The sequence below is a fragment of the Mus musculus genome, chromosome 5 (assembly GCF_000001635.26).
Source record: "Mus musculus strain C57BL/6J chromosome 5, GRCm38.p6 C57BL/6J".
NCBI lineage: Eukaryota > Metazoa > Chordata > Mammalia > Rodentia > Muridae > Mus > Mus musculus.
Genome location: NC_000071.6, coordinates 9,385,891 through 9,412,968, shown reverse-complemented (window position 1 = coordinate 9,412,968; position 27,078 = coordinate 9,385,891). Strand labels below are relative to the sequence as shown.

The window sequence follows — 27,078 nt, the reverse complement described above, 5'->3', positions numbered from 1 at the left end:
ATGTTCAGCATCCTTAATCATTAGGGAAATGCAAATAAAAACAACCCTGAGATTCCACCTCACACCAGTCAGAATGGCTAAGATCAAAAATTCAGGTGACAGCAGATGCTGGAGAGGATGTGGAGAAAGAGGAACACTCCTCCATTGTTGGTGGGATTGCAGGCTTGTACAACCACTCTGGAAATCAGTCTGGCGGTTCTGCAGAAAATTGGACATAGTACTACCAGAGGATCCCACACTACCTCTCTTGGGCATACGTCCAGAAGATGTTCCAACCAGTAAGAAGGACACATGCTCCATTATGTTCATAGCAGCCTTATTTATAATAGCCAGAAGCTGGAAAGAACCCAGATGTCCCTCAACAGAGGAATGGATACAGAAAAATGTGGTACATTTACACAGTGGAGTACTACTCAGCTATTAAAAAGAATGAATTTATGAAATTCATAGCCAAATGGATGGACATGCAGGGCATCATCCTGAGTGAGGTAACCCAATCACAAAGGAACTCACACAATATGTACTCACTGATAAGTGGATATTAGCCCAGAAACTTAGAATACCCAAGATATAAGATAAAATTTGCAAAACACATGAAACTCAAGAAGAATGAAGACCAAAGTGTAGATACTTTACCCCTTCTTAGAAATGGGAACAAAACACCCATGGAAGGAGTTACAGAGACAAAGTTTGGAGTTGAGACGAAAGGATAGATCATCTAGAGACTGCCATACCCGGGGATCCATCCCATAATCAACCTCCAAACGCTGACACCATTGCACACACTAGCAATATTTTGCTGAAAGGACCCTGATATAGCTGTCTTTTGTGAGGCTATGCCGGGGCCTAGCAAACACAGAAGTGGATGCTCACAGTCAGCTATTGGATGGAACACAGGGCCCCCAATGGAGGAGCTAGAGAAAGTACCCAAGGAGCTAAAGGGATCTGCAACCCTATAGGTGGAACAACAATATGAACTAACCAGTACCCCCCGGAGCTTGTGTCTCTAGCTGTATATGTATCAGAAGATGGCTAGGCAGCCATCAGTGGAAAAAGAGGCCCCTTGGTCTTGCAAACTCTCTATGCCTCAGTACAGGGGAACGCCAGGGCCAAGAAGTGGGAGTGGGTGCGTAGGGGAGTTGTGGGCGAGGGCATGGGCGACTTTTGGGATAGCATTGGAAACATAAATGAAGAAATACCTAATTAAAATAAAATAAAATATTAAAAAAAAGAATTAAAGTCACTGTTATAATAAATTGTATGAAATCAGGTTCAGCTTGCATTCGTTAAATAGCCTCAGTAGTTAGTCTGCTATTATAGGACTATATCTTAGATTCTATAATTCTACTTAAGCTCGTGACAGACATATCAAAATATGTCATATCCAAGGAGACCTTTCAACAGTCTAAAATTCATAGAATCAGAACATACAGCCATTTTATTTTTAAAATAATTATGAATAAGCAAATAATTATAGTAAGCAGGAAATATTTACTGACTTTCAAGAAAATATTTAAGCAAATTCAAAATACTTTAATATAATTTTAACATAAAAGAAACTGTTATTATGACTCAATGGGTAATGTACTTGCTATACAACCATAACGAGAATATGCTTAGATCCCTACCATGTGTACAACACAGCTGTGGTGGCACATAGCTCTAACCTAGTACTGGTGGACCAGAGAAAGGCAGATGCCCAGAGCTAGCTGGCCAGCCAGCACAGCCCAATCCATGAGCTCAGGCACAATGAGACACTCTGTTTCAAAAAAGTAAAGTGGAGGGTGATAGAGGAGAACACCCACCATCAAGTTCTGTCCTCCTCATATACACATGTATGTTCTTCCACATATAAATACACATATGAACACATAAACATTGATATTCCTCTATATACACAATGTGTAGAAGAGTAATACCTTTGTAGCTAAAGAATGAAGAAAATAAGTGTTGGAAAAATTATTTGTAATATATAGTCTAAGCCAAATAGCCACCTGATAAGCATAAGCAGAAATGTAGTAAGCCAACATTATTCCACAAGAAAACTGTGAAAAGTTAAAAAATAATATTAAATTGAATACAAAGTACCATCAGAGGAGGCTTTCTTTTAACATTGAAAGATGCAGTCAACACCCTCCAAAAAGTTAGGAGGAGGCATAAAGTGGAGTGAACCAGGAGTATAAATAATTACATGAATGTTCCTTAAAAATCAAATTCTAGAATATGAAAAGCCTTACAAAGAACTCAAAGAAGATGTTGTTGTCCACGTACTGGTACTCAAAGAAGACGTAGCCAGACTTCTTCAGGTGCACAGCGTAGATCAAAGACACAGTGCAGTCATCACGGTTAGACTCTATATAGTTCCCACGAGGAAGCCAAGAAGAGCTGTGGAAACAGAACCAAAGGTATTAGGTACAAGCTCAGAAACCTCTTCTAGCCACACTCCTCCAACCAAGTGATTTAATCAGGAATAGATCCCGTGGGCCAAACAAAGTGGATAACACAAGCTTTGCTGGGATTCAAGGGTTCAACTCCACTATTGAGAACTTTGTTTTGTACTAAATTTATTTTTTATTTTAATTAAAATGATTATGACATTTTTCCCTTTCCTTTCCTCCTTCCAACTCTTCCTAGGTCATCCCCTCCAGCACCTCCCATGGACACCTCCTTAATCCTTCTCAAATTGCCCTCAGAACAATAACAACACCAATAGACATGGAAGAGGTTCATGTGCAAAAAAGTACAGTCAACTGGCTACTTCTGAGACCTAGGCTTCTCCGGGGATGAACCCCTAATTGGTTATCCCTTACTGAGTAGTCAGCCCTGAAATCATACACATACAAAAACAATTCATGGATTCAGAAGGTTGTATTTATATCGTTATATGTGTATGCGTGTGTTCGTGTGTGTATAGTAACTATAGAAAAATGCTTATTTTATAGCATATGACATATTAAATTTTTGTAAGGCTATATGATCAATTTGGTATAAATCTTGTTTTTTGTTTATCAAAACCACTAATATTAAGATTCATAGCCTCAAGTAGAATTATTCTTTCAAATAACATCTGGGTTTGACTTATAGACTCACACACACACACACACACACACACACACACACACACGAGATCTATGGGGGGAAAGTGCTATTAATGCTAAATACTTAGATTAATATATAAAGCTATACTATAGTTAGCCTCTTAAATCGTTGAAGTCATTTGATAGAAGGCAAAGCCTTTTCATCCTCTGAGCTAACACTGGATCCCCTATAGCCCCTGAGTTTCTTGGAATCAATGGCTGCTACAAGCAGGACACTGGTGTGTGTCGGGGTTCACAGAATTCTTCACACTTTCTAGCAGAGGTACCAAAAAAGATGCAGAGATTCATTGCTGTTCTAAAAATAACAATCCACACTGTAATCTGCAGTCTTCAAAACCTAGGCTTAGCCAAGATATCCTAACACAACAAATCACCAAGCAGAGAAGGAAAAACAAAAAACAAAAAACAAAACATGATAAATCACACTTTTTCAAATTTTACATTTCTAACTATCAAATATCATTCAGACAATAAAAAAGTCAAAAGCCACAGACTTGAAGGAGATATATTATAAACACACACATATGTGTATATGATGTACAGTAAATATTGCATAGATATACACATATAAGTTTCATGTCCATAACGTATAAAAAAAACTTCTTGAGCTCAGTAATTAAGTCATCACTATGTCCCAAATGATTAAAAAGAAAGAAAGAAAACGTAGTGTCAGATGGGTGAGGAGCAGAAGAATACTATATTCAACTGAAATTTGTGTCCAGAAAATTATTATATTAAAGAACCTATACTTAAAAAGGGCTGCTTACTGTAGATTGCTCTTGATGAATAAGCTAGTCGAACTAGAAAAAAAATTGTGACTATTCAAGTTCCCCAAAAAAAGAACCTGGTGTCGCATCACATGCGGCTAGTGCCTTACTCTAAGGCATATGCATGCTGCTAAGCTTTGCCAAGCCCACATTGAAATAAACTATCAGTTTAAGAGGACAGAACATTGGTGGTGGCTCTGTAATGGTTACTTTTGTTTGTCAATGTGATTATTCATCAAAAGCCTAAAGCATGTGGCTCTAGGTGTGTCTGTGCAAGCTTTATCAGAGACTAGTCAAGAATTAGGCTTTTTGACCTAAAAAAAATTCATGAATGGATTTCAATTCTGAATAGACCATTGAGAGGTATCACAGGTAGGAAAGGCTGGAAGGGAGACCGTGGTAGTTCGTGATCACTTAGGGCATGTTCTTGGATGCTGTATCTTGTCCTGATTCCTATTTGTTACTGACCTGTTGTTCTGCATGCTGTTTGCTTAGTGTTGAGCAGCTGTGCTTTCCTGCCCCTAACCTTCACAGCATGACCTTAGCAAAACAAGTCTTTGCTCCCTTTTGTTGTTTCTAAGTATCTTTTCAAGAAAAGTAATTAATGCAGCCTTGATGCTGTGTAGAGTCTGGGGAGATGAGACCTCAGGAAGGGATTAATACTTTTCTCACTAAACATTTCTCTCTTCACACATGTCAGCCTGTACCTTCATTGGGACTATGGTTTAAAGATATATGAAGCCCTTACCAGATGTCAACACCATGCTCTTGGGCCTGCAAAATTAAACTAAATAAATCTCATTAAAAACTCCCCAGTCGATAGGGAAGCAGGCTACCCGGGCCTGATCTGGGGCACAAGTCCCTTCCGGTCGAGACTCGAGCCCCGGGCTACCTTGCCAGCAGAGTCTTGCCCAACACCCGCAAGGGCCCACACGGGACTCCCCACGGGACCCTAAGACCTCTGGTGAGTGGACCACAGTGCCTGCCCCAATCCAATCGCGCGGAACTTGAGACTGCGGTACATAGGGAAGCAGGCTACCCGGGCCTGATCTGGGGCACAAGTCCCTTCCGCTCGACTCGAGACTCGAGCCCCGGGCTACCTTGCCAGCAGAGTCTTGCCCAACACCCGCAAGGGCCCACACGGGACTCCCCACGGGACCCTAAGACCTCTGGTGAGTGGAACACAGCGCCTACCCCAATCCAATCGCGTGGAACTTGAGACTGCGGTACATAGGGAAGCAGGCTACCCGGACTTGATCTGGGGCACAAACCCCTTCCACTCCACTCGAGCCCCGGCTACCTTGCCAGCTGAGTCGCCTGACACCCGCAAGGGCCCACACAGGATTCCACACGTGATCCTAAGACCTCTAGTGAGTGGAACACAACTTCTGCCAGGAGTCTGGTTCGAACACCAGATATCTGGGTACCTGCCTTGCAAGAAGAGAGCTTGCCTGCAGAGAATACTCTGCCCACTGAAACTAAGGAGAGTGCTACCCTCCAGGTCTGCTCATAGAGGCTAACAGAGTCACCTGAAGAACAAGCTCTTAACAGTGACAACTAAAACAGCTAGCTCCAGAGATTACCAGATGGCGAAAGGCAAACGTAAGAATCCTACTAACAGAAATCAAGACCACTCACCATCATCAGAACGCAGCACTCCCACCCCACCTAGTCCTGGGCACCCCAACACAACCGAAAATCTAGACCCAGATTTAAAAACATTTCTCATGATGATGATAGAGGACATCAAGAAGGACTTTCATAAGTCACTTAAAGATTTACAGGAGAGCACTGCTAAAGAGTTACAGGCTCTTAAAGAAAAGCAGGAAAACACAGCCAAACAGGTGATGGAAATGAACAAAACCATACTAGAACTAAAAGGGGAAGTAGACACAATAAAGAAAACCCAAAGCGAGGCAACGCTGGAGATAGAAACCCTAGGAAAGAGATCTGGAACCATAGATGCGAGCATCAGCAACAGAATACAAGAAATGGAAGAGAGAATCTCAGGTGCAGAAGATTCCATAGAGAACATCGACACAACAGTCAAAGAAAATACAAAATGCAAAAGGATCCTAACTCAAAACATCCAGGTAATCCAGGACACAATGAGAAGACCAAACCTACGGATAATAGGAATTGATGAGAATGAAGATTTTCAACTTAAAGGGCCAGCTAATATCTTCAACAAAATAATAGAAGAAAACTTCCCAAACATAAAAAAAGAGATGCCCATGATCATACAAGAAGCATACAGAACTCCAAATAGACTGGACCAGAAAAGAAATTCCTCCCGACACATAATAATCAGAACAACAAATGCACTAAATAAAGATAGAATATTAAAAGCAGTAAGGGAGAAAGGTCAAGTAACATATAAAGGAAGGCCTATCAGAATTACACCAGATTTTTCACCAGAGACTATGAAAGCCAGAAGAGCCTGGACAGATGTTATACAGACACTAAGAGAACACAAATGCCAGCCCAGGCTACTATACCCGGCCAAACTCTCAATTACCATAGATGGAGAAACCAAAGTATTCCACGACAAAACCAAGTTCACACAATATCTTTCCACGAATCCAGCCCTTCAAAGGATAATAACAGAAAAGAAGCAATACAAGGACGGAAATCACGCCCTAGAACAACCAAGAAAGTAATCATTCAACAAACCAAAAAGAAGACAGCCACAAGAACAGAATGCCAACTCTAACAACAAAAATAAAAGGGAGCAACAATTACTTTTCCTTAATATCTCTTAATATCAATGGACTCAATTCCCCAATAAAAAGACATAGACTAACAGACTGGCTACACAAACAGGACCCAACATTCTGCTGCTTACAGGAAACCCATCTCAGGGAAAAAGACAGACACTACCTCAGAGTGAAAGGCTGGAAAACAATTTTCCAAGCAAATGGACTGAAGAAACAAGCTGGAGTAGCCATTTTAATATCGGATAAAATCGACTTCCAACCCAAAGTTATCAAAAAAGACAAGGAGGGACACTTCATACTCATCAAAGGTAAAATCCTCCAAGAGGAACTCTCAATTCTGAATATCTACGCACCAAATGCAAGGGCAGCCACATTCATTAGAGACACTTTAGTAAAGCTCAAAGCATACATTGCACCTCACACAATAATAGTGGGAGACTTCAACACACCACTTTCTTCAAAGGACAGATCGTGGAAACAGAAACTAAACAGGGACACAGTGAAACTAACAGAAGTTATGAAACAAATGGACCTGACAGATATCTACAGAACATTTTATCCTAAAACAAAAGGATATACCTTCTTCTCAGCACCTCACGGGACCTTCTCCAAAATTGACCATATAATTGGTCACAAAACAGGCCTCAATAGATACAAAAATATTGAAATTGTCCCATGTATCCTATCAGACCACCATGGCCTAAGACTGATCTTCAATAACAACATAAATAATGGAAAGCCAACATTCACGTGGAAACTGAATAACACTCTTCTCAATGATACCTTGGTCAAGGAAGGAATAAAGAAAGAAATTAAAGACTTTTTAGAGTTTAATGAAAATGAAGCCACAACGTACCCAAACCTATGGGACACAATGAAAGCATTTCTAAGAGGGAAACTCATAGCGCTGAGTGCCTCCAAGAAGAAACGGGAGACAGCACATACTAGCAGCTTGACAACACATCTAAAAGCCCTAGAAAAAAAGGAAGCAAATTCACCCAAGAGGAGTAGACGGCAGGAAATAATCAAACTCAGGGGTGAAATCAACCAAGTGGAAACAAGAAGAACTATTCAAAGAATTAACCAAACGAGGAGTTGGTTCTTTGAGAAAATCAACAAGATAGATAAACCCTTAGCTAGACTCACTAAAGGGCACAGGGACAAAATCCTAATTAACAAAATCAGAAATGAAAAGGGAGACATAACAACAGATCCTGAAGAAATCCAAAACACCATCAGATCCTTCTACAAAAGGCTATACTCAACAAAACTGGAAAACCTGGACTAAATGGACAAATTTCTGGACAGATACCAGGTACCAAAGTTGAATCAGGATCAAGTTGACCATCTAAACAGTCCCATATCACCTAAAGAAATAGAAGCAGTTATTAATAGTCTCCCAACCAAAAAAAGCCCAGGACCAGATGGGTTTAGTGCAGAGTTCTATCAGACCTTCAAAGAAGATCTAATTCCAATTCTGCACAAACTATTTCACAAAATAGAAGTAGAAGGTACTCTACCCAACTCATTTTATGAAGCCACTATTACTCTGATACCTAAACCACAGAAAGATCCAACAAAGATAGAGAACTTCAGACCAATTTCTCTTATGAATATCGATGCAAAAATCCTCAATAAAATTCTCGCTAACCGAATCCAAGAACACATTAAAGCAATCATCCATCCTGACCAAGTAGGTTTTATTCCAGGGATGCAGGGATGGTTTAATATACGAAAATCCATCAATGTAATCCATTATATAAACAAACTCAAAGACAAAAACCACATGATCATCTCGTTAGATGCAGAAAAAGCATTTGACAAGATCCAACACCCATTCATGATAAAAGTTTTGGAAAGATCAGGAATTCAAGGCCCATACCTAAACATGATAAAAGCAATCTACAGCAAACCAGTAGCCAACATCAAAGTAAATGGAGAGAAGCTGGAAGCAATCCCACTAAAATCAGGGACTAGACAAGGCTGCCCACTTTCTCCCTAGCTTTTCAACATAGTACTTGAAGTATTAGCCAGAGCAATTCGACAACAAAAGGAGATCAAGGGGATACAAATTGGAAAAGAGGAAGTCAAAATATCACTTTTTGCAGATGATATGATAGTATATATAAGTGACCCTAAAAATTCTACCAGAGAACTCCTAAACCTGATAAACAGCTTCGGTGAAGTAGCTGGATATAAAATAAACTCAAACAAGTCAATGGCCTTTCTCTATACAAAGAATAAACAGGCTGAGAAAGAAATTAGGGAAACAACACCCTTCTCAATAGTCACAAATAATATAAAATATCTTGGCGTGACTCTAACTAAGGAGGTGAAAGATCTGTATGATAAAAACTTCAAATCTCTGAAGAAAGAAATTAAAGAAGATCTCAGAAGATGGAAAGATCTCCCATGCTCATGGATTGGCAGGATCAACATTGTAAAAATGGCTATCTTGCCAAAAGCAATCTACAGATTCAATGCAATCCCCATCAAAATTCCAACTCAATTCTTCAACGAATTGGAAGGAGCAATTTGCAAATTTGTCTGGAATAACAAAAAACCTAGGATAGCAAAAAGTCTTCTCAAGGATAAAAGAACTTCTGGCGGAATCACCATGCCAGACCTAAAGCTTTACTACAGAGCAATTGTGATAAAAACTGCATGGTACTGGTATAGAGACAGACAAGTAGACCAATGGAATAGAATTGAAGATCCAGAAATGAACCCACACACCTATGGTCACTTGATCTTCGACAAGGGAGCTAAAACCATCCAGTGGAAGAAAGACAGCATTTTCAACAATTGGTGCTGGCACAACTGGTTGTTATCGTGTAGAAGAATGCGAATCGATCCATACTTATCTCCTTGTACTAAGGTCAAATCTAAGTGGATCAAGGAACTTCACATAAAACCAGAGACACTGAAACTTATAGAGGAGAAAGTGGGGAAAAGCCTTGAAGATATGGGCACAGGGGAAAAATTCCTGAACAGAACAGCAATGGCTTGTGCTGTAAGATCGAGAATCGACAAATGGGACCTAATGAAACTCCAAAGTTTCTGCAAGGCAAAAGACACCGTCAATAAGACAAAAAGACCACCAACAGATTGGGAAAGGATCTTTACCTATCCTAAATCAGATAGGGGACTAATATCCAACATATATAAAGAACTCAAGAAGGTGGACTTCAGAAAATCAAATAACCCCATTAAAAAATGGGGCTCAGAACTGAACAAAGAATTCTCACCTGAGGAATACCGAATGGCAGAGAAGCACTTGAAAAAATGTTCAACATCCTTAATCATCAGGGAAATGCAAATCAAAACAACCCTGAGATTCCACCTCACACCAGTCAGAATGGCTAAGATCAAAAATTCAGGTGACAGCAGATGCTGGCGAGGATGTGGAGAAAGAGGAACACTCCTCCATTGTTGGTGGGAGTGCAGGCTTGTACAACCACTCTGGAAATCAGTCTGGCGGTTCCTCAGAAAACTGGACATAGTACTACCGGAGGATCCAGCAATACCTCTCCTGGGCATATATCCAGAAGATGCCCCAACTGGTAAGAAGGACACATGCTCCACTATGTTCATAGCAGCCTTATTTATAATAGCCAGAAGCTGGAAAGAACCTAGATGCCCCTCAACAGAGGAATGGATACAGAAAATGTGGTACATCTACACAATGGAGTACTACTCAGCTATTAAAAAGAATGAATTTATGAAATTCCTAGCCAAATGGATGGACCTGGAGGGCATCATCCTGAGTGAGGTAACACATTCACAAAGAAACTCACACAATATGTATTCACTGATAAGTGGATATTAGCCCCAAACCTAGGATACCCAAGATATAAGATATAATTTGCTAAACACATGAAACTCAAGGAGAATGAAGACTGAAGTGTGGACACTATGCCCCTCCTTAGATTTGGGAACAAAACACCCATGGAAGGAGTTACAGAGACGGAGTTTGGAGCTGAGATGAAAGGATGGACCATGTAGAGACTGCCATAGCCAGGGATCCACCCCATAATCAGCATCCAAACGCTGACACCATTGCATACACTAGCAAGATTTTATTGAAAGGACGCAGATGTAGCTGTCTCTTGTGAGACTATGCCGGGGCCCAGCAAACACAGAAGTGGATGCTCACAGTCAGCTAATGGATGGATCATAGGGCTCCCAATGGAGGAGCTAGAGAAAGTAGCCAAGGAGCTAAAGGGATCTGCAACCCTATAGGTGGAACAACATTATGAGCTAACCAGTACCCCGGAGCTCTTGACTCTAGCTGCATATATATCAAAAGATGGCCTAGTCGGCCATCACTGGAAAGAGAGGCCCATTGGACTTGCAAACTTTATATGCCCCAGTACAGGGGAATACCAGGGCCAAAAAGGGGGAGTGGGTGGGCAGGGGAGTGGGGGTGGGTGGATATGGGGGACTTTTGGTATAGCATTGGAAATGTAAATGAGTTAAATACCTAATAAAAAAATGGAAAAAAAAAAAAAACAAAACAAAAAAAAAAAAACTCCCCAGTCTTGGTTGTTCTAAAAATAAAAATTCATAGACTAAGAAACACACACGCACACACCTCAGAAAATAAATCATTGCCACTCAGCTGAGAGAGAACAGGAGATGACTAGAGGAATGTAAGGATATTATGTGCAGGAAGAAGGAGAGGAGGGAGAAGCCAAGAAACACATCTATTAGCTCAGCTAAATAATGATGAAGACTTTGGGTGCTGGAGGGAGTGTTCTTGTCGGAAAGCAGCCAGAGTTTACCTACTTTGCTACCTCAAGTTTGATTTTCTTAAACTCATTGACATTACAGGAAATGTTGAATAGTCAATGCACAGAGCAGAAGAGAGCACATTACATCTTTAAAAAATACAATAAATTATTTTTTTCCAAGACAATTTAGCATTCTTGCAGTGTGGTCATATGCAAAGCCGGTGGCAGTTAAGTGCTTAGCAGTTAAGCAAAGGACCTTTCTGTCTTGGATCCTTAACCCACTCTCCCAGAAAATAATCAAGGTCTAAATGAAGGTCAAACATTCAAAGAAAAGAAAAAAACATTATTTTTTTCTTGAAACAATAAAGATTAGTAGAAACCCTACTACCTAAGTTTGATTATAAATATAATAATTTTTAGACTAAATTTCTAACTAATTTTTCTATTGCATTCTGCACACATTATTTATTATATTATGAGGCCAATTAATTTCTCATTAAAAGTTTAGCTATGTTCTTTGTAATGAATGTCCAAAACAAAGAAACAAAAAACAACCCAAAACCCTTCTCCTGAGATGCTCCCTGGCCTTAGGGCAGGGCTGTGTTAGAACTGTATCAACCGAGGCTGCTTGTGCAACAATCCGTTGTTCTCTGAGGGGCAGAGGCTAAACTGTCTGTGGATATAAACATACGAATTTAAAATATAGGTAGAAAGCTGAGCAGTGGTGGCGCACGCCTTTAATCCTAGCACTTGGTAGGCAGAGGCAGGCGGATTTCTGAGTTCCAGGCCAGCCTGGTGTACAGAGTGAGTTCCAGGACAGCCAGGGCTACACAGAGAAACCCTGTCTTTTGAAAAACTGAAATACACACACACACACACATACATACAATTAGCAATTATACTGGTTTGGGAAAATGGGGATAATAGGTTCTCCTCTAAGAACCATGATCTCCTCAAACATAAATAGTTCCTACTGCTAGTTACTAGTTGCTAGTTAAATAGTGCCATTTACAATATGAGGCACGAATTCCCTTCTATTGAGCAGGGCCTGAGTCCAATTAGACAGTTATTGGCTACTGCCAATATAAGTGCCACTATGATGTTCTTGGACTGTCTTGCCATGCTAGTCATTGTAGTTCATAGGTTCTACAGCTGGGTAAGACTACTGATTGCTTTCCTCTACTGGCAGCTTCCACAGCGCCTTCAGAGTCTATGAAAGCTTGGCCTTGCAGAGCAAGCAGAGCAAGTTTCCAGGTCAGTTCCAGCTCAATTCCTCTAAGTCGAACATTATGTGGTGTCTTCAGCAATTGGATCTGAACTTCAAGTTCTGAGAGGCAACCAAGGGCAATAGTAATAGCCTGTATGTAATGGGGAAGGGTCTCTTAGACTCTCCTGACCAAAAATAGAAAATAAAATAGAAGTAAAATGTACAGGGCAGATTTCCGTACCTGGGTTTTTATTAGTTATTGATGGCTCTTTGGAGGAAGGGAGCATTATAACCCAAGTGATGTAACTTCATTAAGTGTGTGTGTGTGTGTGTGTGTGTGTGTGTGTGTGTGTGTGTGTGCATGCATGCACGCACACGTGCACATGTTTTAAGTAAACAGTTATTACTGAAGAGGAAGTGAAAAGATTGTAAGAGCCAGAGGACCAAGACATCTGCCATACAGTAGCATCTTCAGTATACAAAAGGTAAGCTGTACCCATAAAGTCTCAACAATATGGTTGCCTATACAATATCTGCACCATGGCAACATGAGTTAACCTGATAATGTGGATGAAAGAAATCTCTCAAAGTCCCATTCCTACAAATTAATGACTGCTCAAAGAAAGAAAGCCATTCTTTCTCAAAGATGAACCCCCATTAGACAATCCAATCCCAAATAGTCAGTCCTAAACACATACACATTGTAACAATGCTAAAGGGACTCAGCACCAAGTATGTATGTATGTATGTATGTATGTATGTATGTGTGTATATATATGTATATATATACATGTATATATATGAATTTATATGTCTATAATAATTAAAGAAGAGTACATGTATAAAGGGGTTGGAGGAACACAGGTAGAATTAGAGGGAGGATAGGGGTGTGGAAATTATGTAAATACAGAATTCCTTTATTAAATCCTTCCCCAAAAAGCCCTACAACCCTTTGTCCTGAGCTCATCTAAGATCTTCATCAGAACTAAAACTATCCTCAACTTTTCTAAGAAAGAACAACTACACCTTTGCCAAGTCTCCAAAATCCAAAGGTTCCTTTGGGGTCTTACTTGTTACAGCCATCTGGCCTGCTGTCAGAAGGGCCCACCACAGTGTCCATGAATGTTGCAACGTTGGAAAATCCTGCCGGCAATTCATCCCATTCATCAAATTTGATGCCACTGCCCAAGGAGTAGGTGCCTTCCACACATTTACTGCATACCTGGTTCTTCATTTCTAGATACTCTCCAGAAGCACAGGAGAAAGCTGGAAAGCAGAAGAAGATAAAACCATTATGACTGGTGTCTTCCATTAACTGTCTCTCCTTCATGTTGTCAGCAGAATTATTTCTATAAAACTCTGATCACATCAGACCCTAAATAAATTCTTCCAATGTTTGCATTATTGATTTTTTTGTATTCTACATTCTGCCTCAACCTATTTTATTCTACTCACCTTTTGATCAAAACAAAATGCCTATTAATCCTCTCTTCTTCTACCTCTTGTCTTCCCAGGGATGTTGGACAAATGACCTTCTCTATGTGGACAACACTAGTTCTTATGTGAAAATGACAGTCTTCATGAAAGATTACCCCAGCACACTCACCCCACTCATCCAAGTCATATTGCATGGTCTAACAGTACCCTCTCGGCAGCACAGTACACTGAGGTTCATAGAGAGACTACTAAAGAAGGGAAGTGCTGCTTCTCCACAGAAACACGTGTCAATATTTGGGGATTCCTAGTTATAGGTAGCATATGCTAAGCCAAGATGAGATGCTAATTCAGTGAAGAGAAAAACAAAAGGTCATACAGTAGCTGAGCAACTTATCCCCATTCCGAATCCTCTTAAACATCTTCCACCTTTGCAATACTCACAGTGGCAACCTGACCCATTTATACCAACCCCATCCACGTCTAATGCCAAGTTCTCTGACTTTTTAGGAGTTGGATTAAGCCAGTGGCTCTGCTGCTAAGTGATTATTCATTAAACAAACACAAATCAATGTTCCCAAAGTACATGGCCCTGTGCGGGGTGGATTAGAGCTGGAGCCTGGATAGGGGCTATCTAATCCCTTAATCAGGACATTAAAGAAATAAGAACAAAATAAAATGTCCAAATTAGCTGATGAAAAGAAATCTCCCATCCCAGGAAGGCAGCAAAGCCTCACAGGCAGGCACAGTCCTCTTTTAATACAGTGGAGGACTTAGTCAGAAATAAAAACAAGCTGTTTTTGAAAAAAAAAAAAACTAATTAAAGAATTAGAGCTCAAACCCACACACTCACCCACCTACTCATCCACTAAACTAATACAATGATTCTCTTTAGAAAAGCTTAACAGTGCTGCTCAGTGAACTTTTTACATTAAATCAATATCCTGAAACCAGTAAAACAGTATCAGCAAAGGTCAGGAAGAGATCAAAATTATCCTGAAGACAAGGAAGGTAGACCATCTTGGAACAAAAATGTTATATCTTTTCTTAAACTTGTAACACCTGATGTATTCATGGTCCCATCGGGTGTTTTCTTGTTTGTTTGTTTTGTTTTGTTTTTTGTTTTTTTTTCTGAGATAGCTACCATAGTAGCTGCCTCACAGGATTAAGAAAGATAAAATACCACACAAAATAGTGAGCATAACCACACTGTTATACAACACGTGCTCACACAGGCTGCTACTTTCAAGATGAGAACAACCAGCAAAGAAATGGAAAGCAATTTCTTTTAGTTTCAATGAGTTGGAATCTTCTAGTAAACTCGGATTCTAGGAACAGTTCTCTAATATGACAACTAATGTCAGAAACAACAAAGCAACATGAAAAATTGTCTTGGAAGACAGTTTATTCTGAAATAAAAAATCGACCTTTTAAATTGATTAGCAACTAATAAAGATGTTTAATTTCACTTCAGTCTATAATTCACCATGAGGGAAGTTAGGGAAGGAACCAATGCAGACCCATGGTGGTAAGAACTGGAGCGGAATCCGTGGAGGGCCACTGTTCACAGGCTTATTCTCCATGGTGTTCTTAAAGAGCCCAGGATCACCAGCCCAGGGATGGCACGACCCACAATGGGTTGTATTCTTCTACATCCATCAGGAATAATAATAAAAAAAATGTCCTATAGGCATGCCTATAATCCAATCTGATGGAAGCAATTCCTTATTTGAGGTTTCCTCTTCCCAAATGACCCTAGCTTGTTCCAAGCTAACAAAAAGCTAACTAGTACATCAGGCCTGTAAATTATTGTGAAAGTGCTAAGTGTATGGATTTGAGGGTTATGAATAAATTATGCAAAAACAGAACCCATAAATCATGAGTATTGACTGTATTTGCAATAAACTCATAAAGGGAGAAGCTATTATGTACATAAGCCAAGTAAGAAAACTGAGCCACAGTATATTTAAGTACTCAGATTATCCAGCTACCCAGTCAACAGACAGCACAAATACTGTTCACTCTAGCTTACTTGGTCCTCCAGGGATCCATCCCATAATCAGCGTCCAAACGCTGACACCATTGCATACACTAGCAAGATTTTGCTGAAAGGACCCAGATATAGCTGTCTCTTGTGAGACAATGCCAGGGCCTAGGAAACACAGAAGTGGATGCTCACAGTCAGCTATTGGATGGATCACAGGGCCCCCAATGGAGGAGCTAGAGAAAGTACCCAAGGAGCTAAAGGGGTCTGCAACCCTACAGGTGCAACAACATTATGAACTAACCAGTACCCCGGAGCTCGTGTCTCTAGCTGCATATGTATCAAAAAATGGCCTACTCGGCCATCACTGGAAAGAGAGGCCCATTGGACTTGCAAACTTTATATGCCCCAGTACAGGGGAACGCCAGGGCCAAAAAATGGGAATGGGTGGGTAGGGGAGTGGGGTGGGGGAGGGTATGGGGGACTTTTGGGATAGTATTGGAAATGTAATTGAGGAAAATATGTAATAAATATAAATATACATATATATATAAGAACTGTTAACTAAATAAACCCTTTGCTTCATAAAAAAAAAAGAATGGAAGATAAGAGTAATATCTGCCTCAAAAAATATGGAAATAGGTAAATGGGGCATTGCTCAATGTGCCTGGCATATATTACAAATAATTTGTTAGATACTACTCATACCAGGAACCTATAAATAATAACACTGCCATTAGGCTGATGGTCCCTGAGCTCTACAGAGCACTATGAAGTCTAAGTTCAATGGGTTCAATGGCCTTGACAGGAGAAGTAAAATGTCCTCAAGTGAAAGATGAAAATCTTAAAAGATTAAAATCTTTTAATCACTTGTTTCTATTGAGTCTTTCCTTTTAATCCTTGTTTAGGCACATGTCAAGGAGGAACTACACATCCTGATTAACACGTAATTAACTTCATGAGATGACACTGAGAGCTAGCAATGCCTACCTCTGTTAGCCCTCATTGCATTTGCTTTTCTGATACTCTCAAAGCATCATTCATTTTCTCTTTCAGTACTGGTCTTGGCATTCAGACTTTAATTGGACTCTATGGCACACAATCTCAGTGATTGCATGCTTTGTTTTGTTATTTTGTTTTGTTTTGTTTATCTGTTCTTTATCAGGATAATTAAATTAGGCATGGCGATGCAGATTTCTCTAGATATTAGCTACTGTATGGTTTGGCTATGTTTCATTTTAATTAATTGTTCATTTCTAAAGTTAAAAACGAGCTTTTGCAACAACTGTGAAATCCTGCAATAGCTGAGTCAAATTGACAATTAGCAAACTCTGAAATTTTTGAAGAAGGAATATGTTAGTTTTCATTGCTTGGACAAAATACCTAGCAAATTAAAGAAGCTTGGATTGATTTTGGCTTACTTCCACAGGTTTTAGTCCATCATGGTAGGGAGAGCATGACAGAACAGATTTCATCACATCTTGGTGGCCAATAACCATAACCGCTACTGGGTAGCCCTCTCTGGAATGATGCTACCCACACTAGGGATGTCTTCTCTCTTCTCTCAATTCACTTTGGAAATATTATCAGTCTCATCCAGAGCTGCACTTGGATAATCTGCTAGGAACTTCCTAATTAATCACACTTAGAAGAACAGAAAGCGGGATGGCAAGGGGAACGGAGGTTGGATGGAGGAGAGATAGAAACAAAGACAGTGACAGACACAAAGATCAGAGACACAGACAGACAGACAGACTGACACAAAGACAGAGAAGTAGGGACATTTTTGTCCAAGGTTGCCACTATATCAGTGGCCTTGGTCTGGGATTTCAGAGTATTTTACCATAGCAGCAACAGGAAGAGCAATATTTAACTCAACCCTCTAAAGTCCGTGCTTACCCAAAAGGCCATGCACTCACTCACTGTTCTTTTCCTTGGCTTCTGCTTTCCAGACATCTATTTCTGTAACAGTGACTCTGAGAGGGCTCAAACACATGTGCAAAGACCCAGATATGGAAAACACTGTATTAGTCCATCACCAAAGGACAAAGCCATCGGCAGCTTTCTTGACCCTGCAAGTTTCTATTTCCTTACATTCCATTGGGAGCCTCTTCCTCTCCATGGGTCTGCTTATGGGGAATCAGTAAAAGACTATGAACACTAAAGTCTCTGTGGAAAATAGACTGTGATATTAAAAAGTCAAGATGTTGCATTGATTATGCAAGTAAAATGTGCCAAGAAACAGTTATTCAATTGAATTGTTTATAAGCTGACTATGCTCTGTGATTTATATCCTTCAATAAAAGTCTATTTTTAATCTTTTTATCACAGACACTCTTGGTTTTAGTTTTTTCTCCATCTAGAGACCTTGTGTTTTAAAGGACTATGGCCATAAATTACCTGCATTCATAAATCATTTATTTTTGCTATTTTCATTCCAATTAATTCATTACTAAAATATGATTTCTACACCATAAACATTAGTAAGAGTAGCCATAAAAGAATTTTCAATTTTCTTGTTTAGTGAGATGTTGACAATACACAGTGAGCATATATAATCGTATTATAGGTATCACAATAATAAGCTTAATTTAAGCAGCAAGGACTTTTTAGTATTTAGCATTTGACAGACGCAAATTAGGCACTAGGGATATGGTAGCAAATAAGAAGACAGGATTAATTCTGTCTCTATGCTTACAAAGTTGCTACAATATCCTGGTCTTCCTCATAAGCCCATCTCCTTTGTGAAGACAAGTTCATATCTAAACATATATAATTATATATTTGTGGGGAAATGTTAAATCTAGAATCAAGAGGCATTTGCATAACAACTGTCCTGCAACTGATTCGTCTTGTTTAGTAAAATACATGCAGTTAGAGCCATAGTCACCATTTTTCCTGTACAAGGAGACCTTTGTGACTGTTAATAATAGTCACAATAATAGATAAAGGCCTGAAGCAGGGACAGAGTGACTAGTTACAAGACCAGAAAGAATACTTACTTCTATCTCTAATTTAATCAACTTATTATAGTCATCAAATAATAATACTTAGTTGTCTACTAGGCTTGTAATCATAATGTTCCTAGGGAAATGAAAAGAGAAAGAGGTGTCTGGGAGAAAATGAACTGCATTCTCAGCCCATAGTGCCTTGCATCTCGCTGACCTCAGAACCAGCAATGAGGACAGTACTTCTATACTCTCCCTTCAAGGTCTTATCTGTGAAATTCCTAAGGAGAAAAAAATATGCTCTCACTCTCTCTTTCGTTCTGAAAAAATAAGAAGCAAGCCAAGTCATCACATTGAAACAGGCGATTTCCTGCCATTCCTCTGATTCACAGGAGGCCAGCTTCCTTTGGCTTAAAGGGAAAGCTTGTCCCTTTTAACTAATGACAGTCCACTTATCTTAAGAAGACATTTTCCTCTAAGGAGAGCTGGCAGTGAGCTGTCAATTGCCTGTCATGTTCAATCTAAAGCAGTATGAGAATCATAGAAGACAACTTATCCAGATTCTGTGAATAGAATTTGTTTTGCACAAAAAGCATTAACAAGCTATACTAGTGTTCCACTATAATTTATAAGTTATTGGTTTTAAGGCCTGATTTGATCACATATAAAAATGAATCCATGATAGCTAATCAATCATCTTCTATCAGGATGGTTAAAGGACTTTTGAGATCTTGTGGCTATTTTAGGAGCCTTTGCATCTGTACCTGCATGGCACTGTCCACCTCTGTGAACATCTTTACAGACGCTCACAGCAGACTCCATCCAACACAATCTGTCTCCTGCTTCACAAGTGTGAAGCACTTGGGACTATGATGCTAGAAGAGTTTACTACACTGAAACTAAGAAACTCACTGCTTCCACTTAAAACAAAAAGGGTAGCATTAGGAAAAGCCTTGCCCTGGAAGTCAAAAGACATGAATTCTAGGTCTAGCATGGCCCCAAAGGTCCTTGTGTGTGATTACCATGCAAGCAGAAGCTAAATGGCTAAATGATCAGAACTGAACTTTCTAAGTCAAATCTTACCAATAATGATTTCTAACTTCCCATTTATAGAAAGTGTGGCTCATGAAGCTGGAATTTCTAAGTTTTTATTTGGGAATGCCTTAAGAATACAGATTTTCACCTCTCACTGTACAAAATGAAAGCTAGTCAAGAGATCCACAAAGGTACATTAATAAAACCAATTCTTGCACACTTTTTAACTGCCATTCTAAGGAGTATTTAATGAAAGTGCTGCCTCTCCTATCTGAACGCTGATTCTCAAAGTACATCTCCCTTCACACACATCCTCATATGGTCAAATCCGGTAGAATTCCTGAACTACAAGCCTGATCATCCAGGGAAACAGAACAGTATAAAACAACAGACAATCCTCATTAAATTAGCAGAAGACCTAAAAAGACTCCATTCTTTTTAAGGTAAGCAAGGGTAGTTTTCATCTTTAAAAAACAATGAAAAATACAAATGTATACTACTCTCACTGACTTCAATATTTTATCATGAAGGGGACAAGTCTCAGTTCATTGAGAACAAGATAACCTAAGGTTCAGAAGAAGAGAAAGAGACAGAAAAGGAGGGAGAGGGGAGGAAGAGAAGGAGGGAGGAAAAAGAGCAATAATAGCAAAGGTTACAGGAAGGAAAGTGTGTAGAGTACTTGGTGACTCACCAAAGGAGGCAAAGCAACACATCTGTGAAATTGTTTTTTCTCAGCTCTGGTTATGCCCCCAACACTCTAGCTCTTAGCACTTCTGTCCTGAGAACGTACCTGTCATCTTCTCCCTCCTGAGAGCCTCTCCAACCTTACTGCAGTTTTGAGAGCTGAGTTCCCTCCCTTCCTTGGGAAACATTTTATTCAGATAAGTTCCCTTAACCACAGCCCCCATCACACATTACTGTTGCCATAGGCCTGGTTCTGGCTGTTCTCAATAGTTTTGTGGGTTTTTTTTTAATCTCATCTCTTAAGGCTATCTTCCACTCCAGCCTCTCACCTGCCACTTATGGGACCCTGAGTACACTCAAGGTCCCTCCTAGAAATGAACACCAGCATTCCTATACCAAACTTCCTGAGAACAAAGTGATCCTGTCTTGGTCCACACAGAATGAGTTCTTACAAGTCTTATTAGGTATTTGTGTTTTACCAACAAAAACTGATACCCTATGAGACTGTGAGTTAGGAACCCCGGAGTGATTCAGGTGACAGAGTCCTGTAGAATTCTAGAACCTTCCCAGGCGTCATTAGAGGATTCCAGCTGTCTTTCAACAGCTTATTCTATGTTGCAAAACAAAAACAAACAAAAAACAACCCTGAAATTCTAAATGAAGAATTTTTGTAGGTAAAAATTCTGCCTATTTTTGATATTTGTTAAGTAAGGAAAACATATACTACATATAAAGCATTTAAATGCTAGGCACAAATTAGCCAAACTAACTCTGTATATAAGGACATTACTATAAACTTTCTCAATGTTCTACATGCTAGACTCTACTCTTTCTAGAAAATGAATACAAATAAAAATAAAGTCTACAGAGATGTTTAGCCAACTTAAATAACCCACAAAAATATATCTGAGCCTTTGGATCTAATCTTTTCAAAATTCCCTTTTAGCTATCCTATATACATCAATTTTTCCAAGAGTAAGATATTGGGAAAGCACATACTCCTGGAGGAGGGAGGAATACTGGTCTGCTGTGCACTGTGCCATGTTCCAAAGCACAGTTAAGGAGCCTGGGATTAGGAGATTATTTCAACTGGGTGATGGCGGTGCACACCTTTAATCCCAGCACTCAGAAGGCAGAGCCAGGTGTATCACTGTGAGTTCAAGGTCAGCCTAGTCTACAAAGTGAGTTTAAGGACAACCAAGGCTACACAAAAAAACCCTGTCTTGAAAAACAAACAAAAAGCTGCTTTCAATGCTGGGACTTTGTCTGGTGTGAACCTGTGCAGGTTTTGTGCATGCTGTCAACCTCTGTGAGTTCATGTGTCTATCAGTCATGTTGCGTCTGGAAGATGCCATTTTCTTGTCTTTATCCACCAGCCTTTACTTGTACACTCTGTTTACCTCTACCTTCCCACATAGCTCCCTGAGCCTTGAGGGGAGGGGTATGATAAAGACAAATCACATTCCAGGGGTTGGCCAACACAAAATGGCCTCCATATGTGTACACGTGAGCGTGTGTGTGAGTGTGGGGTGTGTGTGGGTGTGTATGTGTGTGTGTGGGCGGGGGGTGGTAAGAGAGATGGGGGGCGGGGGAGAAAGGAAGAAAACAGTGAGTTTTGTTTGGTATTTTGTCTTACAAATTTTCTTTTTCATTTTTTTTTCTTTTATGGGCGAGAGAAAGAGAGAATAAACATGAAGTTGAGTGGGCAGGGAGATGGGGAAGATCTTAAAAGAGTTGGGAGGATATGAAAGAATATGATCAAAATAAATTTTAATAAAAGTGGTCCACGTCCTCATCTGTCTGGTGTCCAAATTTAGTTCTGACTGTGACCTGTGTTTCCATGCTTTACTTCAGTTCTTCTGTTTAAAACATTCCAGAAGATGCAGTAGAAGATGGTTTTATGGCTGCTGTGATAACTAAATAATTTAAGTCATGCACATCTAGCATTTAAATGTGTGTCTGCCACACAGCAAAGATTATTTACTTTTAGTACTTCAACTACCATTCCTACTAAACTGTACTGTGTATTTATGACTCCAGACAAATGAATTGCATTTTTTTGCTCACAACCTTAGAACCCGTGGGTATCTTCAGGTTGAAAGCCATTCATTGTCCTTGGCGTGACCCAGGAGAAGACTGGGACATTTACCAGAATCCCTGACTCACCCACACTTCCCTTGGAAGCTAGCCATGCAGTCCTCACAGAGGACTCAGGAAAACCCAGACCCACTGCAGTCAGCGGGGGTGCCTATGCCCAGCAAGCACCTTTATGTTACCAAGAGGAAGAGCTTTAGGATCCACTTGGGGCGGGGGGTTGTTCTCGGTGAATTAACGTGGCTGGTACCAAATGTATGGAGCTTAAATCCCTTTATAGCCCTAAATCAGGATACGTGTTTTTCCCACATGAACCAACGAGAGATTAATAGTTTTCCAAGGTTGCCCAGCTGGTAATTGATGACTCTGAGCTTGAAGCTCACATCTGCTTCACTGTGAGGCATTTGATGCCATCTGAGTACCTTCTGTCCTTGCTGAGATCATCCTGGATACTACGGTGCCCCACCCTTCACACCTTTTCTGCAGTGGCTTTATTTACTTCTCCCTGGCTGACATGAAAATCTCTGAAAACACGGAAATGTTCATGATTTTCTATCCTTCTTGTCAGTAACCATAAGGGACATTTAATAAATGCTTCTTCAAAATTATGGAATATTTTTCTCAGAGACAAATGAGTTAGAACTGAGGTTAGGCTATCAGACACCACTAAAAGCCATTAACAAGACACCACTGTAGAAATGTTGCAATGGAAAACTACAAAGAAATTACACAACATGCTTTAAATCATAGCATTACTAACTTCCCATAACATTTACTATGTTAGTCAAGCATGACAATAGATGGCGGCAAAATACAATTGCATATATATGGTACATAAAGTGATGTTCTGATGTACATGTTCTAGGTAAAATTTGAATTGAGCTAATTAACATATCTCTTACCCTGAATAATTGGTGTTTATTCCTCCTGACTAAATGGAACATTATGTGTCTTACTAACACTTCCCCATTCTACTCCCTGCTTCTGTGACTTCAGCTGGTTTAAATTTCATACGTAAGTGAGAGTGCGGTGTTTGTCTTTCTGCTTCTGTAGTGTCTTTCATGATTTACTGAGCATAATGACTTCCAGCATCACCCACACTTTTAAAAATGATATAACTCGGAACTTTCTGAGGACAGTATACAATTCTATAAATAAATATAAAACACAGTCTATATTTTCTTTATCAATTTTTGTTTTATTTATTTTTTGAAACAATAATACTTGGTACCCTAGGCTGCTCTGGAATGTTTATGTAGTCCAGATTGGCTCCAAATCCAAGGAGATCTTCCTACTTTCACCTTCCAAGTACAGGTATATCACATACATGAATCACACACACACACATACACACACACACACACACACACACATTCATTTCTTAAAAGAGGTATGTGTGTATATATGCATGTATAAGTGTACATGTTTCTGTGTGAATGAATGTACACATATGTGTGTGGATATATATATGTCTTTATCCATGCATGGAGGCCAGACAATGGCATGAGGTGTCCTCTTTCAGTTTCTGCTTTGCTCCTTTGAAGCAGGCATCTCTCTGGATCTGGGACTAGTGTTTTCTCAGTTAGGTGCTGAGCTCCTCATGCCTCTGCCCGACGAGGACCTGGACATTGGTTTGTCTTGTAGGTGATGATATCTAAACTCCAGTCATCATGACCACAGAACAACAGGTCCTTCCTGATTAAGCAGTCTTGCTTGCCCTTCCATTAATGTTTTAAAAATTAAGCTGACTCATCAGCAATCATGAATAGTGACACAATAAACACCACTAGTCAGGTACTCTTTGACATAATGGTTTCAAAATCTTAGGACATGTTCCCAGAAGTGGGATTGCTGGATTGCATGATAATTCTGCCTTCAGGAATTTAAAAATGTTATTAGTGTATACTAATTACACAAAATAGTAGGTTTCTTTGTGACATTTTCATAACAACATATAAGATACTCATGTGTATTTCCCCACTACTAACACTTGCCTGCTCCTTACTTCTTCTCCCTTTAATGCTCCACATCTAAGAGAAAATCCATGGTCCCCATTTTCTCTTACTAAGGGTTGTATTATTTAACATGATTCTATCCAATTCCATCAATTTTCCTTCTTTATAGTTGAGTAAGAAACCACCCAATATTACTTTCCTTAATTACTGTATTAATTACAGTAATTAAGTATTATTAATTTACATTTGTACCAACAGCCTATTTTCTACCAAGGGTCTATTTTTCTCTATAGCTTCTGCATTTATCTTTTATTGGTTAATAGCTCTCATGAAAGATATGAATAACATTTTCTCTATGGCTTCTACTGCATTTCTCTAATCCTAGAGATGATAGACAACTAACTCCACATATAGTTGTCAACCATTTATATCCTTTTTGAGAAATATAATTATATACATTCAGGCCATTTTCTAATATTTTTAACTTTTGTGCTTGTTTGATATTGAATGTTTTAATCTCCTGTTTATTTGATATGATAAGCCCTCCATTAGCCTTGAAAATATTTTTTCCAATTCTGTAGGTTGCCTCCGACCCAATATGTCCCGCACTGTGCTGTTCTTTAGTTTGTTATGTTTTTGAGTTTACCTATGAGCTTTGGAATCAAATGCAGAATAATACCAGTTCATCCCAAGAATACATACTCTTTCCTCTATGTTCTTCTTGTAGTTCATTTCCAAGTCTTAAGTTTAAATCCTTCATCCGCTCTGAATATGTTGTATTTAAAGGTCCTTTTTTATTCTTTTGCATGTGGATACTCTCTTTTCTAATACTTTATTGGTAAGACTGCCCTTCCTTATAGTGTATTTTTGGCACTCACGGGTCCCAAGGTACAATTTGGAGCCCAGTTCTTAGCAGCAGAGGATAAATGAATAGTAGTGGATCCTCTTCCAGTAAGTTCAAACATCTTTGCCTAGGACACTCTCTTGAACCAAGTGACCCATCTCATCAGTTGTCTTCATCCTGAACATGAAGAGGCCCCGAGGCCTTCAGCCATAGTGTCGTTTGCATCTTCCCAGGTCCCCACTCTGGAGGGTCAGACCACCAGGGATTCTTTATGACTCTTAACACTCTTACCCAAAGCCTCACCTGGTGGTTGCTTGGATTCTGTCTACCAAGGGATCTGATCTGAACTGCAGAACCTTCCAGGTTTCCTGTGTTTACACATCTTCCTTCCTTTGGGTATTGATTTCATTTCACTACAGTTAGAAAAGATACTTGAAAAGATTTCAACTGTTTGAACAGATTTGATTCCAAATGCCTATCCTAACTATACAGAAGTAAATTGAGTTAAATAATCGGGTTAGTTTTAGTGTGTGAAGTTTTTATTTATTTACAAATTTTTACAATAAAATTTATAAAATTTAAAAAATATGTTTTGCAATTTAGCATGTGAGCATTCCTTCAGAATATTCAACATATATCTGAGAAGAATATGTATCATGACATAACTGGATACAATATCTGTTAAGCCCCTCTAGCCTAAGGACTCTTCAAATCTACTTTTTGGTAGCAGCTTCCTTCTAGAGAAGTCTTTCATTACTATAAGTGAAATACAGAATTCTCCACCTATTATTGTATTGCTTGTGTTTATCTCAAAGTTATCAATGTTTGCTTTACATAATTAGGTGCTCTGATGTTCAGTATATTTATAGTTTTTCCATCTTGCTGTTGTATTGGCTCATACATCTATCTCTATGTTTTTTCTCACACATGCAAACACAATTTTTCCTTTGCCTCTACAAGTAAGTGAATATTTGTCTAATATAGCTGTACATTTATTAACTGCTCATTTCTCAGAAACCATTAGATATAGGTCATAAAAAAAGATTTGGGGGAAAAAAACATGAGAAAAGTTGTTACCCAAAGACTTGTTAAAAACTATTCTGAGCATGGCACTTATTGATCCAAGTAATGAAGTATTAATTTAAAACCAATCACTGAAAGATCAAAATGTAAATGTATGCATTCATAGCTATATAAAGTTGTATTTCATGAAAACCACATTAATCCCTTAGCTTCTATATGAGAATTACAAAAGTAAACCATACACACAAGTTTACTGCTTATCTAATGCATCTTTCTATACACATTTGTGTATATTTTGATTACATATGTCCTGGGTATCATTGATTGACTTATATAACAACAATACTGAAGCACACTATTAAGGAAAGTTCACAAGACAAAATTGGTTTGGTGGTTGCTTTCTAAATGGAGTATCTTGAAGAATTATCCTCAAGGAGAAAATCCTGTATTTAAAGCTGTTCTTGATATTATGGTTTTAGAAAATTTTTGAAGGAGTGAGCAATAAATAATGTATGCCCTCTCTACCAAAAAGCATGAGAATATAAAAGGAACAGA

The 27,078-nt window shown here is 39.2% G+C and overlaps 1 protein-coding gene across 9 annotated transcripts in view; it reads right to left on the bottom strand.

Annotated features, from left to right (window-relative positions):
* The window catches only part of Elapor2 (endosome-lysosome associated apoptosis and autophagy regulator family member 2), a 218,565-nt gene that overhangs the window by 71,695 nt on the left and 119,792 nt on the right, over window positions 1–27,078 (bottom strand). For 8 of the 9 annotated variants that reach the window (NR_153371.1, NR_153370.1, XM_030254371.1 and 5 more), the window contains 2 exons: window positions 13,593–13,788; window positions 2,238–2,385 (listed from right to left, as the gene is read on the bottom strand). Coding sequence is in view for 6 of the 9 variants with exons in the window: in NM_172706.4 (NP_766294.2) it covers window positions 2,238–2,385; window positions 13,593–13,788 (344 nt within the window). In the remaining 3 variants the exon portion in view is untranslated. Of the gene's footprint in view, window positions 1–1,423; window positions 2,386–13,592; window positions 13,789–27,078 lie in introns of those variants that run through there. The other variant, NM_001359887.1, reaches the window with a different exon arrangement.